The sequence below is a fragment of the Falco rusticolus genome, chromosome 3, assembly GCF_015220075.1.
Source record: "Falco rusticolus isolate bFalRus1 chromosome 3, bFalRus1.pri, whole genome shotgun sequence".
NCBI lineage: Eukaryota > Metazoa > Chordata > Aves > Falconiformes > Falconidae > Falco > Falco rusticolus.
The window spans coordinates 50,068,615-50,086,060 of NC_051189.1; the positions used below are offsets into that span (position 1 = coordinate 50,068,615).

At 40.4% G+C, this 17,446-nt stretch overlaps 1 protein-coding gene across 1 annotated transcript in view; it reads right to left on the bottom strand.

Moving 5' to 3' along the window:
- The window catches only part of LOC119144974 (chloride channel protein C-like), an 81,105-nt gene that overhangs the window by 40,041 nt on the left and 23,618 nt on the right, over nt 1-17,446 (bottom strand). The window contains 3 exon segments of the mRNA XM_037380960.1: nt 14,044-14,215; nt 15,806-15,977; nt 16,471-16,571. Of these exon segments, the coding sequence (XP_037236857.1) occupies nt 14,044-14,215; nt 15,806-15,977; nt 16,471-16,571 (445 nt within the window).

Sequence of the window (17,446 nt, forward strand, 5' to 3'; positions counted from 1 at the left end):
GTATTTGGAGAGCCAGAGAAAACCTTATTTCCTGCTTACTAGGGACTCTCAAGTTGTGAGAGAATATTTATTAGCTACAAAAAACATATCAAATACAAGAATAAACTCCAGAGATCAAATGAGAAATGCTGGGGAAGGAAATCACAACAAAGAAAGATTCACACACAAAAGATGCAGTCACTCATACAAGAAAAAGTATGCCACTCTTAGCACCGGAGAAAAAGGAAGAATTCATCAAAACCTGGACCTACAGCCTAAGTCCATTAATGACAGGGAAGACAGCAATGCAGCAGCAAATTTCTCCTTAGGGTATCTTGATAAAAATCAAGGAAGCACAAGTTAATCCAAGAACTGTGATAGATTCAAGTCATCTGACATAAATAAATGGACACACACAGACTTACACACGCACACAATATAATGTGCTCTTCATAAGGCTTCATTAGTATTCCCAGTTTAGAGAATGGCCGTCTGCTCCCTGCTGAGAGAGACAAAGTGCAGAGCCTTGGGACTGGCTGCATGAGGACGTTAGTGCTGGGTGATCTTGGGTGTGAATTTACTGTGTATTAGCTACTTTGCACTAACTGCCCTGGGTACCCTTGGTGCTTGGGAAGTGAAAAACAACATACTTTACCTTCAAAAAGGAGCCCGCCTAACTCACGCAAAAGCACTCAAAGTCAGCCTGCACAAAAGCACTCTTAGTAGGTACTAGAAGCATCCACCCAGGGAATTAGTGCCAAGTAACTAGCAGGCTGTAAATTCACACTGGAGCTCCCTGCATACTAATTCTCCCCACACACGGACCCTTGTAAGCCCCGAACAGCAGCCAAGCAAGCCCAGCCGCAGCCCAACACCATTAAAAGCCCATGTGGTCCGGGGCTGGAAGTTTATGCTGCCTCTCCTTTAAAAATACCTATCTGTTCAAACCAGTCCCTAAAGAATCTAAGAAAAGAACAAATTATGCAGTGTATTACAGAGGGAGAGATAAAATAAAGGTGACAAAAGCAGAGAAAGGAAGGGAGTAAGTTGGGGGCAGCCACCAAATACGAACTCCTTGGCCATTAAATGTGATGTTTTGTTTATTGATATTCATTCCGAGCCTGCATTTTAGGGGCTGCTATTTAGGATGCAATTTACTCTCGGTGTATGTTGCCAGATATTTTTTTTTTCCTTTTGATCCTACGGGTGCGGCAGGCTGTGCCAAAAATGTCTTTGCCTAGGGCAGTCGTCTATGTAAAGCCAGCAGCGCTAATAGGCGCTGGAAGCACTCGACGCTGACACTTCATACATCAGCAGCCTAGTAAATTGCACCTATTTTTTTCAATATTCTCTCTATATACAAAATCTTGAAAAATGTCATTTACACACAGAGACCACAATTAGTTTATTAGCACAGTTACTCAAACCTATTTAAATATCTTCTTTGTCACTGGAGGCACTTTTCAACAACCCCCATGGTCCTGAGTTTCTCAGGCCTCCACATCATTATAATCTATTAGGCACCTTCATGTCAGCTCTGTTTTATTATATAACACATAATTATGCATTTCATTAACAACATCACCAGGCACAGTACATCAAAGGGAGAAAGGCAGCTGCTCAGGAAATTCAAAAGATGCAGTTTACTTAAAGCTCACTGTTAAAACCCTCCCCCACTTTTCAATCAAATTGTGGTGAACATGTTTCAAAGGTTTTACTCCAGCTCAGAGAACAGAGTCCAAACAACCTCATTAGGCGCAAGGCTGCTGATACAGTGAATATTCCCTGAACCCTTCATACTTCAATAATGTCAAAAAAAAGATCATAAGCCAGCTACACAGTGCAAATCGATTTTCTTTCTTCTACTGGAAACCCACTTAGCAAGAGCGCTCTCTTGCTACTTGCAGCTTACAACGACAAATGCAGGAGAGAAGGCTTATAAAAAAATAAAATTAAAAAAATATATTTTGTAGCCTAATTCATTTTTCAAGATTTGTTCAAATAGGAGAGCTGTCTGGCAAACTGAACAAACAAAAGACAGAATCTTCTCCCTTCCCATGATATAAAGACCATCGTACTTGGTAGAAGCAAACTCTCCCAAAGAAATGCTTTTTATGTTCTTCATCCGGTCACAAACACTTAACTGCAAAGTCTGGAATTTGAAAAATATTTGGAAAAAAACAAGCGACTGCTGGACAAAGGTACAAGACAATATGTCTGAAAGCAAGTTTAAAAAGAGAGTGAGTGGGAAGTCTTGGTACTATCAGCCACATCCAGTTGTTTGGGAGCTGAGGTTGCAGCTGGCACAAAACACCAGCTCTAGGCACAGTTTCCTGGTCTCCATGCCACCAGATTTTGTGGAGGAGTACACATTCCCCCAGGAAAGCAACTTTTGTTTCTCTCACATACAACCAGAACTTCTCTCATTTGAAATTTTTGCTAGTATTGATTAAAGACACCAAGAATAAAATCATTCACAGTCAACAGAACATTACCAAAGGGTGGAGGGCTTGTACCCAACAGAAACCCTTTGATTGTTTTTTTCATGGAGCAAATGCCAACAAGGTTGCAAGCTGATTGCTTGACATAAAGAAGGGAAGGAGAGAACAATTCTCTATTCACAGCACTAAAAGAGCTGTTCGTGCAGCTTTCTTGAGAGCAGGAGTTTACGGTAATAATGTCTCCCATGATTAGATATTTGTATCATCACAGCCCTTTCATAAACAATGTAGATCTTCATTTCAGTTTCTTTAATCTCTCAATTATGACCTGCTGGCCCTTAGCAACCTGTACGTTGAACGCTTGAGTCACTTTACTTCCCACTTAATAATGTCCAGACAAACTATGAACTGAAATGCTGTTATCATGATCTGCTGTTTTCATCTGGGATTACTCCAAAAGAGGCACCTTCTTCACATATCGATCCAGCTGAATACTCCCTCCCTGCATTTCCATTAATCTCTCTTTTACTAAGTGAAAAATATTCCTTTCTTGTGCACTTCACCTTTAAAGAAATCTTTTACAGTCCTACGACTACATCCATTAATTCAATTCACTTTATCTCCTTATCACTCATCACTATCACTGCTGGAAATTTTTGGAAAAGTGGGATGCTGCAATACAGTAAACATAAATCTCCTAAAAAGACATGATTGTCGTGCTAGCCCCAAAAAGTTATGCATTCATGTTCCCTCACACTGCTGAAAATGATTATTTCTTGCAGCCTCAGGCACACGAAGCTGTGCATCACGCTCTACAAAGGGCGGCACACCCAGCGTAGGTTCACTCTGAGGACATCCTGCCAAACCCCAGTGCCAGGAGGATTACACAATTAGTGGGATTCTTCCTCTTCCAGAGCTCAACTCCATTAACTATTCCAGGCCATTACAAGAAGTAGACAGCCTCTAGCACCCTAGAGCTTAATTACTACCAAGACAGAGTGCAAAAAAATGTCTTAGTGCAGGGCGCTTAGTTTTTCTCTTCAAGCAAAGTAGTTCTTATAATTCACACTCATGCACTGCTTCTTAATTTACCTTAATTCATAATGTTCAGTGAGATCTTGTCCCGTTTTTCTCTGATGTAGGTTTAAATATTTGTGGGAGTTTTTCTGAAGCCAACCAGAATTTTGTTGATGATTTCCTTGTTAAAAGAGAGAACAACTTTTTCTAGTTCCAAGACCAAGCACAGCAGCAGCAGATTGCTAAAGAAAATGTAGAAATACCCAGCACAGCTAAGTAATCCCTGGAAACATATCAAAATCCTTTAAGCCTCAGTCCTTGGGAACTTGAATGGAAGATGCTATGCAAATGTTTGATTTCTTGTTTCAGTCCCTCAAGGTCTATAAATACACCTGTTTTGACAGGTTGTGGCAATGGATGCAAGTGATAGCGGAAACAGTAAAGGTGATAGCAGCAACTCTTGCCAAGATCCCCTGGAAAGATATTTATCAGTGATTTTTTTGCAATCTGGCTCTTTTATCTTACATACATAGCAGACACCAAACCCTGAAAGGAGGTTTTAAAGCTGTCTAAAACCTGTGTCTCAGGAAGGTTACACTGGTTCATGTTGTGCCAAGTGAACCTTCTATTAATAAAAACAGCAGCATTGTGTATGTGCACTGCTGAATACACCTAAACATTCAGCAGGCTCACACATTAAATCTTTTCAAAACAAGCACTGTACAGTATAATAACCCAGCTAAGCAACCTTGTACTTTTTTAACCCACAGTATCACAGAATTCTTAAAATTAGCATTCATGAGCGTTTTTTAAAATAAGATAGACAACTGCAATGAATCTCTGTCATATTTAAGTGATGCTAAACCAAACATCTCCAGAATGCCATGAAGAGAAGAGCCCAGTGACTACAGACAGCTGCAGAGTGGACAGTGGATTTAGCAAGGCTATTTGATAAACGCTCTACACCATGGGCTACAGGCTTCATTTCAGATTTAAATTCAGTAGGAGTTTAGGCTTTAAATACCAGAACAGAAAACTTACAAAAGCTTGTTCACAAAATGAGCTTAGGTATCCATTCACTGAGCCTCCAGTTTCTTAAATAAATGCATTATGAAATCTGAGGTCCTAAAAACCATTCCCCATACCCTTCTCCATGAGAGTACAGTTTCACTTATTTCGTTTTCCAGACAAGCTACTGCCAAAAAACACACAGTGCTCTTCCCCTAGTTGGAGCAAATTCAACAGAAAATAGTAGGACTTGATGTATTTACCAGTTTGCTGATTATGCATTGCTATTCCAATTGTTTTGGGATCAATTTGAGTAAGACTAGGATCAGTACAGCATTACTCTGCACCTCCCCTTCTTTGTAGAAAGGTGACATCACTTGCAATCAGGTTCTGAAATAACATTAAATATACCATTCAAACACACAGGGCTCCTCCTGACAGGCAGTGTAAGCATAGCGAACGTGTACCCAGTTAGGAATAACTGTAGGCTTGGAGATTTTGAAAAATTGTTTTGACTAGGGTTTAAACACTTCATTAGAAAAAAATCAGGAAGCTTACTAACAGAAAATTAGACCCTGTCAAAACAACTTCTGTGAACCATCACAGGTGTAATCAAAAACATTAAGTGAGCCCTAAAGTATTTAAGTGTGACGGGCTGATGCATTAAACAGCCTAGCATTGGGAAGAACCTGCCAAATGAGTTTCCAAATAATTAAGCACTTCCTCTGTCTGCTTTTGAAGGAAACATGACGTGAAAAATCTTGAATACTACATGTTTTTCCCAGCTTCTGCAAAAAAATTTTCCTTTCTCCACCAAAATCAGGTGGAAAACTCTCTCCTGGGGAGTTAAAATGAAGACTGTAGCCATGGGGAGAAACCTGACCACAGCTAAATTCAGTATTGATTAACCCTGCTTCAGCAACTGTTCTGAACTATTTTTAAGCACTTAAGAAGAGAAGAATTGGAACCTGACCACTGAGTAGGCACATACGCCTTCCTGCGTTTCTGGTGAGGACTCCATAGTATGTGCCTTATTAATCAGCAGTGCAAAAAATGCTTCCTGATCCAGAGCACGTACACGTGTATTCATTCTAAAGTGAGGGTCAAAATCCCAACAAATGCTGACATGACCTGTCATGAGGCTCCATTACTTTCTCACACCGGAAAGGCTCTCCTGAAAGGCAGCTGTGTGCTCCTTATCATTTTTTCTCCAGAGCACTGGCCTATGTTTGCCTGAGGAGCCTAATGTCCCTTTCACACCCCTCCATCTTAAGCAAGTCAGAGGAAGGCACGATCAGAGATCTCCCAAGGTCTATGCTGCCAAAGTGTGCTGTGAGGATGTATTCATTTTTTTCAGTCCGTTCTTTCCCTTGTCTCAAGCATTGCATACACGCTGCTAAACAAGCAGGAGAAAGGGAAAAGTAGGACGCAAGCCTCCCAAATACATTCTCTTTTCTTTGAACAACGGCCAGGCTGAAGAAGAGCATGAGACGGGAGCAGTATAACCACAGTAACCTGAGTCTTCATGCTATGTGATCTGAAGCACCAGACATCTCCACTCCAGCCATCTCCACAGCTGTGCAACTTCATCCTTTCTAAAGCCAGGCACCGCTGTTTCACAAGTTGCACCAGCAACTGCAGCAAAGTCACCTGCTGCTGCATAACCCACCAGTGGACAACTGCCTGGGTGGCCGCTGCCCGTTCAGGGTGTTAGTGTGTTGGGGTTTTTTTAGAGGTGCAAGAAAGCAGCTCAGGTCTGGCTCTGCAATCTTGCCTGAGGCACAGCCATTAGGCATTCAAGTGTTCTTCCATCATCACTCTTCAATGTTTCAAGATGACCGAAAAGCCGCCATTAGGACAAGTCCCACCATTTAAGCTCCTCTTTTCTGCAGTGCTTCTACTTTTCCACATGCTTTCACAGCTTCCCCTTGGTGCCTGCTTCCATTCAGTCTTGCTCACAACAGCAGCACGCCTTTCACCAGCATTCACCGCCACCACCATGTGTGTCCTGGACCCAGTCTTATTCCTTTTCCCAAAAGCAGGAAAAATGTTGAAACTGCAACAAAATGTGTTGTTCTCCTGTCTTTAGCAGAGGGGGAAGGCCACGCTCCTCCTTAGGGATTTGCCTCTCTCAGGACCTACAGTAGGAGCCTTCTTCCCCCTGACAGACCACGTCCATCCCAGCAGCTGCTGTGCCGTGTAACCACTTTGCTCCTGTTTCAGCTGGGTCCAATAATCAAACAGGAATTTCTGGCCCTGACCCCCCATTCAGTAGAGCACCCAATTACATGGGGGTTTTAATTCAAGATGATAACAAACCCCTCAGGCTGGAAAAAAAGAGATATGCTTATTATGGTAGCTTTTGTCCCAGAGATAAAGCATTTCCTCAAAATTTGGAGGAAAACACTATTGGCAATGTTCTGAAGGCTTTAAAGTTAAAAATATAACAAAACTTAATGGTTTCAGATGCTTTTCCTGACAATGTAACTGAAAAATGTCTTTAACTTGGAAACAAATTAAATTTGCCAAAGAATTAGTACATAAGACAGCCCAATTTGATTTTGTAATTTGAAAAAATTAAAAACAGATAAGATACTGTGAATTAAAAATAACTTTTGCACATTAAATTCTCATGAACTTTCATTAAGGTTTGTATTACATGTCCCAAATGTACAATTGTATGTTGTAATACACTAGATCGCCTTATTTATAAAATACCTTTAAGGCTACTGAAAGACAGAGCCAGAAAAATGACTATATAAAAATGTTATCTTCTTGCATTACAACTTCGTTTCCAATGTGTGTATTTAAAACATTGATGCAGTCTCAATTTCAGTATCTCAGATGCACAACTGAACTTTCTAAAAGTTCAATGCCAATTGAATCCATGTACAATTCAGTCATGTCTGTTTATTTTACTGATAAAAACCTGGTGCCAAAGCTGAAACAGCTATTTTAAAGATAAAGCTGGATTCTCTTCTAATTTGTGAATTACCTACAGACTAACCCATTGTTCCCTAGTTGCAGTTCTTTACAGATGATGAATGAATGAATTGGAGGGGACTTCTTCTGACTTTCTTGGGCTGGGCTCACAAGGCTACCATCCAGAAAGAAAAAAGGTTTTCTTTCATTTTTCCCTACATACTTTTTTAATGGAATGTTCCAGTGGCTTGACAAATGGTTTATCATCCCTATTGAGCAGTATTTTTTAGGTTAAAACCCAAAAAGCTTTCATTTAGAGTATTTTGGCATCTCTTGAGAATTTTAAACTTGGATTCACCTTGGCCTCTCAGATTAAACTACATCTCCCACGATGCACCGTGGTTGCTGCCTCCTTCCTCAAACATACCAAGAAAGTCTCTTTGGTGTTTCATGGGAAATATTTCATTCCATACAGAAAAATGCTAACATGAAACAACAAAGCTTACAGCAAGATATTTTAAATACTTTTTCTTTATTTCCGTTTTTCAGATGTTCAGCTTTTTGATGAAATGTCAAAGGTGTTTGTAAAAACAAATCTGAAGGCCTAATTTTCAGTCAAAAATAGAGTAGAGGGCATTTTTTAAAATCATTCTAACAAGGGTGGTGCTGAAAAAATGAGCTGTTGCAGACTTCCATGTTTACAGTCACTCACACCACAAAACTAGGCACTGAAGAACATTTTGCTGTATTTGACCATAAGATCATACTAATCTTATTTGACCATAAGATTTTTTCATGTGAACAAGAAATTAATGTATTTCAAATCTGCCTGTTCTCCTGCTTGATGGTACGCCAAAAGAGTACTCAGCACTCAGAGAAGTTTTCTCCTGACACCTCAGCAAACTATGAACCTTATCAAGGAAAGGATCACTCTTTGGATGGTATTACAAGTTTGGATGGGAACTTCCTTCTCTTCAACTAATCAGATGTTACACCACATTTTATATGCCAAAACCAAGACTGGTTTCTTTTAAGACCAGAAGGATCGATTAAATAATTCAATTTGATATCTTGCAAAATACCCTGCTTCCTGTAGTTACTCATGCCATAAGACCTGCCCTGAAGAGCTCTTCATGGACCAAGATCAAATAGCCTCCGTTTTCTGAAGCCCACAGCATGACAGTGCCGCAACTCAAGTCCCACCGCTTCAGGGTCAGCTGGTCCTCACTTTGGGAAGAACATAAGGGCACTGGTACACAAGGCCAGCTTCGTGCCAGCACTCATTTTGTACACTTAATAATTTACCAAATAAAAGTAAGGCAAACTGGGTGGAAACTGTGCCTTACAGAAAGGCACCTGCACTGTAGTTGGTGTTTTAGTCAGATGTTTAAAGGGTATTTTTATTGTTCCCTTCCCATACTAGATCAAGATCCAAGAAGATTGCAACTACATGAACAAGCCTCACATGAGGCACAGTTTGCACTGAAGACCCTTTGCACCATTAAGTTCTGCCAACTCTGCAGAAACAGCTCCTTGAGTAACATCCAGCTCCCTTCTCAGGCTCTCCCTGTTGGTTACACAACAGTCCCGGGTACTCATAAGCCAGAGGGGTCAAGCCCCAGAGAATGGCCAGACAAGACAACCATTTCGTACCATGAGCTGCTTCCTTCCTTACTTCCCAGCTCAAGGAGCAGAAGGGAAGAGGGAAAAGCAGGAGGTCTGGGTGGCAGAAACAGCCCCCACCCAAATGGATGTGGAGGCTGCCCAGGACAAATGGGCGCTGCTGGTTTGTATGACGAGCAGCACGTGCACCACCAGAGCCATCCTCCCTCCCTTCTCAGGGAGATCTTGCCCTGCCAGCAGCCAAGTAATAATAGCAACAGGTAACAAGGGGGCAGCAGGCAGGCTGGAACTGAAAACTGAAGAAACATCATTCGTGTTCTGACAGATGTGCAGAACATCACAGGGAAAGCAATTCAATGGGCAGCCCAGCATTTCTGCTAAAACTCTCTCTCTGCTTCTCTGCATGTAAGTTAATTAGATGCCCCCAAAAATCACTCAGAACAGCACAATATAAATAATTTGCAGAGGCGAGCAGGGGAAATTCACAGAAATGCTACAAGGTATAACCGGGTACCAACCAAGACCCAAACACCGCTACTGGCAATCCAGTCCATGGCTCCCCAGCACCACAGAGGAGGAAGCTGAAGTGGAACATAACACAGTCCAACCACTCCCAGCACGTTGAAAGGCACACCCATTCAGACTTTTTCTGGCATCCCATTAGGCAAGAAGAAATCCTAGAATTTATATCTGTTAAAATTTACATTTAATCCAAAAGTAATACATATCACAATTTTGTTGCCCAGTTAACATACAGTTTACCCATCCTTGCCTGTAGAATAGAACTGTCATCCATTAGATCAGGCCTCATTCAGAAGAAATTTAATTTAAATCAACTCTATGTTGTCTAAAGACAACTGTATGTTGCAACACAGACAAGGAATGCCATGAGCAGCTAGGATTGTTTTCACTGTTTGGTCTTCAAGCACCAGCTATGTCATTTTATCTGACACCTCCACCCAACAAGGAAAGACTCAGAATTTATTATTGGTTTAGCATTTTCAAAACCATCCTTCCTGCTGGCATCATCATGACTGTAAACCGTTCAAAATGCAGCATCTTGTGTCCTACAACCATTGAGCAACACAGCTGTTTTAGAAGTCTTGAGCTTATTTTTCTAACATATCACCATTCTGCTTTTCTTAAAACTTCCTTCTCATTAGTTGGATTGGGTCTATGCTGTATCTTCACGTTGCATATGTAAAACAAGACGCGTCTGTCATATATACGGTAAGTGCCCACAGCTGATGCTCTACTTAAATTTCTTGTGCAATGACTTCAGCTTCTTGAGTTACTCTCTCAGAGGAAGTGAGAAGATTAGCCACAAAATGTGCAGCATTAGGTCCTGCCTATAATTTGAGGTAAGCACATTTTACCTAAATTAGATGTACTGAAGAATTACAGAGAGAGGGGGGAAGTTAGGGTTTGATTGTTACTAACTGCTGATACAGTTTATTTTATTGCTCTTACTCAAGACAACGCATAAGACTGCTGTGAAGCATGTCAGGAGTATGTATTACAACTGAGGTATCCAAATTATGCAAAAAATAAATGTTCATTTTCATTTCTTAATGGAATGTATATAACAAAGATGCCAAATTTCTTAACTATAGGACAGTGGTCACTTACAGCAGTGCAGTTTATTAAATACAGTGCTCTGCCAGTGTTCCTGTCTGGATGTAGGCATCAGAAAGTAGAAAGCACAAGCAAACCTCATCTCTGAGTCTTCAATACTGTCTTATGAACCAGATGATTTTACATACAGCTGCTTATTTCTGCCATATTGCAGATGCAGACAGACATCAACAAGCAACTTCTGATAGAGCTCTGAACACCCATCAGATGGTCATTTTATTTCAGTACCAACACTATGCCCATAAGCACAAGGCACTCATTCACAGCAGCCATACCCACCATTAGCAAAAGACTCAAGGACAGACCTTAGGTGGTTTAATCCCCTACGGAGTTTTCCCTTTGGTTTATGTAATGACATGGCATTTCCCCTTCCAAATCCTAAGGAATACTCTATTTTCTCCTTTAGTCGACATCTGTCAAAAGACTGATACTTCCATGTTTCACACTCAGAGGAGGATTCTGAGCTTTAACCTTTTCAGAATTAATTGCATTCCCCATATTCATCAGAAGAGATTTCTTGGAGAAATAAATTAGACCAATAAACTGATACACTGCTTTAATTCTGTTTGAACAGAACAGTCAAGAAAGGTAAGAGAGGCATGGCTGTTTTCTGTTGTGTGTAACAGAAATGAAGGCAACCTGGGTGACAAAGGATCAAAATAAAGCTTCTCTCAGCTTGCACACAGGGGCATCAGCAGTACTGGACAAGAACACTAATCGTAGGCTAGCCCAGTGCCACCTTTCATCTTTAAACCTTGTTATTGAGAGGTAAAAATACAAAAGGAATGATAAAAATACAGAATGACCCAGAGACAAGACACACTGTAGGAAGATGCTATTCCTCTTCCCACATCTAGAGCACCCTGAGACCAGCAAGCTCAGGACATGTTACACTTAAAAAGACATGGGAGACAGAAGGCTGTGGGAAGGCAAGTCATAAGGCTGGTCCTTATACTTGCCAAGGAAAATGTCACCACATCTACTATTTGCTGCAAAGAGCTGAGGATGAGGGTCAAGTGGCAGCATGGGGGGTAGAAAGAGGCAGCCAAGAGAGAAGAGGTGGGCAGATGCCTGTGGGGTCTGCCATGAAAGGAAAAGAGAGGAAAAAAAAAAAAAAAAAAAAAAAAAAAAAGCATCTTACAAACCTGTTCACTACAAATCCCACATTCATAACTGTTTCCAAATGGAAGGCTGTGTGAAAAGCCAAAGCAAACATTCTCAATTCTTTTTGAACCCATCAGACAATATAGGAAAAATATGTGCATTTTATGGTTTGAGGGCACAACCTTTTAATTATGTGTTTGCATTGTCATGTCCAAGACCTTTTTTCTCCTCAAAAATTAATATTTCCTCAAGCAATGCAGCTATTTATCTTGGATGAACATGAATTGAAACACAATCTGCCGCTGCAAGAGTGGCGCAGCAGAGTTATAACATGACACCTAGGGGAATTCAGAACGCATTGCAATGCAATCCTCATCATTTTTCTAGTGCCTTTTCAACTGAGTTTCCTACAGTTCTCTTAACAGTTTCCAGCTATTGTTTTGCATATGCCGTACATGCAAGCTCACAGAGGCACTTGGAAAAGAAAAAAAAAAAAAAAAGAGTAAGTGCAGGTAATGGGAAAGGCAGGGAGAAACAGAAGCAAGTAAAATGCAGGCTTTTTCTCTCTACTGAGGCCGAATAAAACACCGTTCTGTCATCCAAGACCAGCAAGTGTTCTGGCACGTAATCACCTCTCACTTCCCTGTGATGAAGCACAACCTCATAAGCACAAAGCTAAGGAAGATGCTTTTGCCACTAAGGACTTGTATCTTCAGCAAGACCATAAAGTAATAGTTTACAAATGATACCTAAATTCATAGAATCATAGAATGGTTTGAGGTTGGAAGGGACCTTAAAGATCATCTAGTTCCAACCTCCCTGCCATAAGTAGGGACACCTTCCACTAGACGAGGTTGCTTAAAGCCCCATCCAACAGGTCTACCTTGGAAAGGACGTTACATTTAGTGGTAATTGGGGCTGTCAAAAAACTTACACCTAGTGTTCATGCACCAACATTTCCCCCTTCAAGTATTACAGACATAGTAGCTGGCCAACAAATCATGCAGTAACTTCTGAAAGATGCCTAACAGCAATAAAAGAAGCAAAAATACCAGAGTGTGTTCATACTTATCGGATAAGTAAGTGCTAAAGTACCAAGAGAACACCGAGGGAGGAGTGTTTCCATAATCAATCTAATTATTATTTCACAATAGAGAATTTTTTATGCACATACAACACCTTTCAAGCTAAACATTAAAAAAATGCTCCCTACACAATTTACACAACCTATCACTAAAATGAACCCAGTTCAGAGCAAGTGCCAATAAACAGCTGCTTTATCAAACACTGCGCAAGAGCGTATTAGGAGGGAAAATCCTGGCTTGGTCACTCCAGGTAAATCCTGACATCTGCAAAGATTTTAATGAGATCCTTTTGGGCAAAGTCAGCCCAGCAGCCAAGACTGAGTTTAGTCATGGGTGAAATTTCCACACACAGTAACACTCACAGGACTTGAATGTCCTGCTGTGGAAGGGTGAAAGCTTCCCCCTTGTGTCCTCCACACCACTACTCTGTTGACTAAGCTGAATTTCAGCTGTGCCTTACAACTCACCATCGCCAGGTGTTGCAGCTGGGGGGAGCAAAGAACATCCTCTCTAATTATAATTAGAGTATTATTCGCAAATCCTTTAGCTTTCAAAGGTTTGCCTGTAAAGTATTGTAGCGCAGAGTCAAAATCTTCTGCTATAAAAGGGGGGGGCGGGTAGGAAAGATAAGTATGAAACGTTGTTCCAAGAGAATCTCAAACTTTTGAATTTTATAAGGCATAAATTTACCAGAGAGATCTAGGAGGCGTCCCATTGCATCACTTGGCCATACTACTGTAAATCCTTCCCTTACTCCACCCTGAAGGCCATATTCAGCCCCAATGTAAAAAGATGCATTGCACAAGGCCCCCAGCCCCCATAGAAGTCAATTCACAAGCCAAACAGTGTGATCTACCATTTTTTTTGTAAACCAGAAGAAACCAAAGATAGTATATTCTGTGTTCTTGTTTGTAAATCTCAGATGCCATTATAATTTCTGCAACCCCCCAAAAAATTTCAACATTGGAAAACAGATAATCAGATTTCTCAAAGTGTTATTTCCAAACTTACACTTCACAAATAAAAGGTCCCAGAAAAAAAGAAGAAAAAGAAAAAAAAAACCAAACCAAAAAACCCAAAACTCTTCAGGCAAGCTAGAAATAGCCAGGCCAATAATTTATTTCTCTGTGATTCAATGTGCATGGAACACCTGTGGTTCATTTAGCTGCAGCAGCAAAAGCTCAACTCAACCTTGGCCACACAAATACTTAAAAACTGAACATACATACCATTATCACAGTGAGGGAGATGGGTTAGTCTTGACACACCACTGAAAATGAGGCAGCTCCAATGGCAGCAAAGAGACCTGGATCAATCCATGCTCCATATTCATTAGTTTGAACACCAAAAACAGAAACAAGGATCAAATCGATTATCCTACCATACAAAGCTCCTGTGTACCTGTATGCAAGAAGAAACAAAGCAATCCTCTTGCCAATGATAGTGTTTTCTACAAATGCTTCTAATATTCTGCTGATCTTGGATTAATTTTGTCAACTTCTGTAGTGACCCCTCTCCCAAGAAAAGCTCTAGCACCCTTCCTTCGTATAACCATTTACTTAGTGTTGATCACTAGCATGAAACTGCCAGATCTACCATATTTTGAAGAAAAAGGACTATCGGCACGTCTGTCTTGACGTCCTTCAAAGTCAGATAAAAATGAACCTTACTAGAATCCAGTCAAAAGTATAGATCACAGATGCACACACTGGGATATTTCAGATAAAAAGCCTACACTTCTAGAGCTCAGGCCTTATATAATTTCTTAAAATTAAGTCTACCTGTGTCCCATAAACCTGGCAAGTAAAATAATACAGCCATATAAAAAATGGGCAAAATAGAGTAACCGGTACTAATGACCTGCTCAAAGCTAACCAGGAATGAAGCTGTGAAGAGAACCCTGGAGTCCTCAAACCAACCATATGCTACACTGAAGAGCAAAACCAAAACTGAGCACAGTTGGGCAGGTAATTGCTGGCATGATACACAGCATTTCATTCCATATGCAAGGAATTAAATACACAGATTCAAGCATCAGCCAATGAACTGGATTTGTACAGACATTCATCTTCCAGAAATGGTGAATTATTATTATTATACAAAAGCCATCTATATGATATAGATTATTTGATTTGAGGAGCATCGTCTTGTATCATTACACAACTTTTTCCCACTTACTCATGCAATTGATTCATTTTATTTGAAGGATGCAATTCTAATATTTCTAGAATTGTTATAAAAATGAAGTTATTGGGTCAGAAACACGGGTGCTTGCTGACAGACTATCTGTATCTATTCAGCCAAGTATGCCATGTTTCAGCAAACACAGCATATTAAAAATTTATTTAGATAACAGTTTGGGGAACATAGGAGGCAAATACTATGGGGTAGGGCAAAGGCAGAAGGTTGTACACTCAACTATCTCTTTTTAGAATTGTTTCAGTATTTGAACTGCATTATGCTGGGTACCCAGTCTCCAGCCATGGCTCCCTGATTGCTGAACATTAAACCTCTCAAAATTAGTGTAAGAACTTTGCTCAAGCCTGCCACAGCTTTCTAAAATGTAAAACAATAGGCCTAATTGCAGTTTTCTCCAAAGTCTAGGGTGTTGATGTCCAAGATTAAGATTCAAGCTATTAGGTGCACAAGAAACAGATGAAAAGCCTGGATCTGAACCCATATTTTACAGTTACAGAGACGGAGCCAGCAGCCAAGACTCTCCAGGTCCCTAAAGGACTCAAATGATCTATACTTGGAAAGCACATAGTTTTGGCTATAGTCCTTCCACAGCTATTCTCAGATGATTTTTCTTCATTCTCTTCCACAATTTTAGCATCTCTTTCCAAGCAAGCCATCATGTTCCACCTATATAACCTCCTCCAAGCAGTTATAGCTTTGCTATTGCCAAGCTTTCAGCTTACAATTCAGACTGTTGCTACTCAACACAGGCCTTTTGTACAGGAGGCTCAAACCAAGACAGGTGAAGCTTACAGCATAGGAATAACCAGGCCACTGGCAACAGCAGAACCTGCTGTCCAACAGCTGAGGATGAAATAAAATGCCAAAGCAGTGCAGAGGGAAGCATATCCAAATTCTTCATGAGTCCCACATTTTAAAAGATATGTGATCCCTCGCTTCCCATTTTCAACAAGAAAAGCAACAGCTGCAACACAGAGGAAGAGATGTGGAGAGATACAAAACATTAAGAGGATCCTTTACAAAAATAGAATAATAGTGTTCATTTGCCTAAACCTGATTAAAAAAAATCAGCAAAGTGCATAGACAGTTAATTGGAGTTTACATGACAGCCTGAGCATCTGGGGCACTTTCAGGAAAACAAAGAATATTTGTTCTTTCCAGTCTGGTCTGAGTGACGTTAATCTTGATCAAAACAAGGAGAAACTGCAGCCATTTAAGCCAGAAAGGCAACTATACTACTTCAGCAGGGCTCTTTGCCTATTCTTTTCAGGGTAGTAAGTCAGGAACTTCCCAGCATACTTGGCTCAAATATGGAATTTAATTCTGATGTATCCCTCAAAAGGGAGCACTACGTTACTTTGAAGAAAACCAACATTATGAGTAAATATACTTGGATATCACCTCAAATTACATAAATGCAGTTTGTTCCCAGGTACCATTCATTTAGTTCCCGTTACCTTGACTGAAGGTTTGATTAGAATATCTGACTCCATCTGCACCAATCCATGTGCTTGATGAACAGCTATATTCTGAAATTTCCATCTTAAACTGATTTATGCTTAAAGACAAAAAAAAAAAAATAAATGGATGAATAAATCACCTTAGTGCCTGTACAGAACATGTCTATTAGATATAAATTTTACACAAAACCCTACTTTCCCTTACATCTCTCAAGCTGTTTTATTAACTAATAAATCTAGTGTACCAGATCAGTTTATTAATTATTCTACTAAACTAATAAATCTGGTTTAGCAGAGCTCATATTCCTCTACATAAACAAGCCTCCTGCTGAAGAAACCCAAAATTTCCAAAACCAGGAATCACATTAGACTGCCTAAAACCGGAAAACAGAGGGAAAAAAATCTGATGAAAATTCCCAGCCAGGCCTTGGTCTCCTTATCCATCACATATCATTGTAACACTATAAAACAGGATTAGCAGACCAAAAATTTATCATTCCTGATGAACACCTTCAGTGGGTACGTACAGTGTCCCAAGCTGACAGATGCATTTGCAGTTAGAAAGCTTTGCACAGGAGAGCACATGGAGAACTGGAAGAACTTGGAGGTTTCCTCTTGCACAGCAGCATAGGCTATACCCAAACCACACCTAAAAGATATTTGTCCAACACGTTCTTAAAGCCCTTCTTCAGTAAATACTGGCACTAGTTATTTCAACATCTTGCAACCTAGACTGCCGGTTATCATGCTGACCATGACCAGCCACCTTCTCAATCTCTGTCATCTGGAGCAACTGCACTCTTCAAGCAGGTACGACTTTCCTCTTCCAGTCTGGAAAGCATCCAGCATGTTTTGGACATCACCACAACCTAAACAGTAACACTATGAACTCTGTTTCTGGAACAAAGAGCAGGAGATCTGTGGTATTTGACCCACCTGAACTCAGTTCCCTGCTCAGAACTACAAGGAAAAC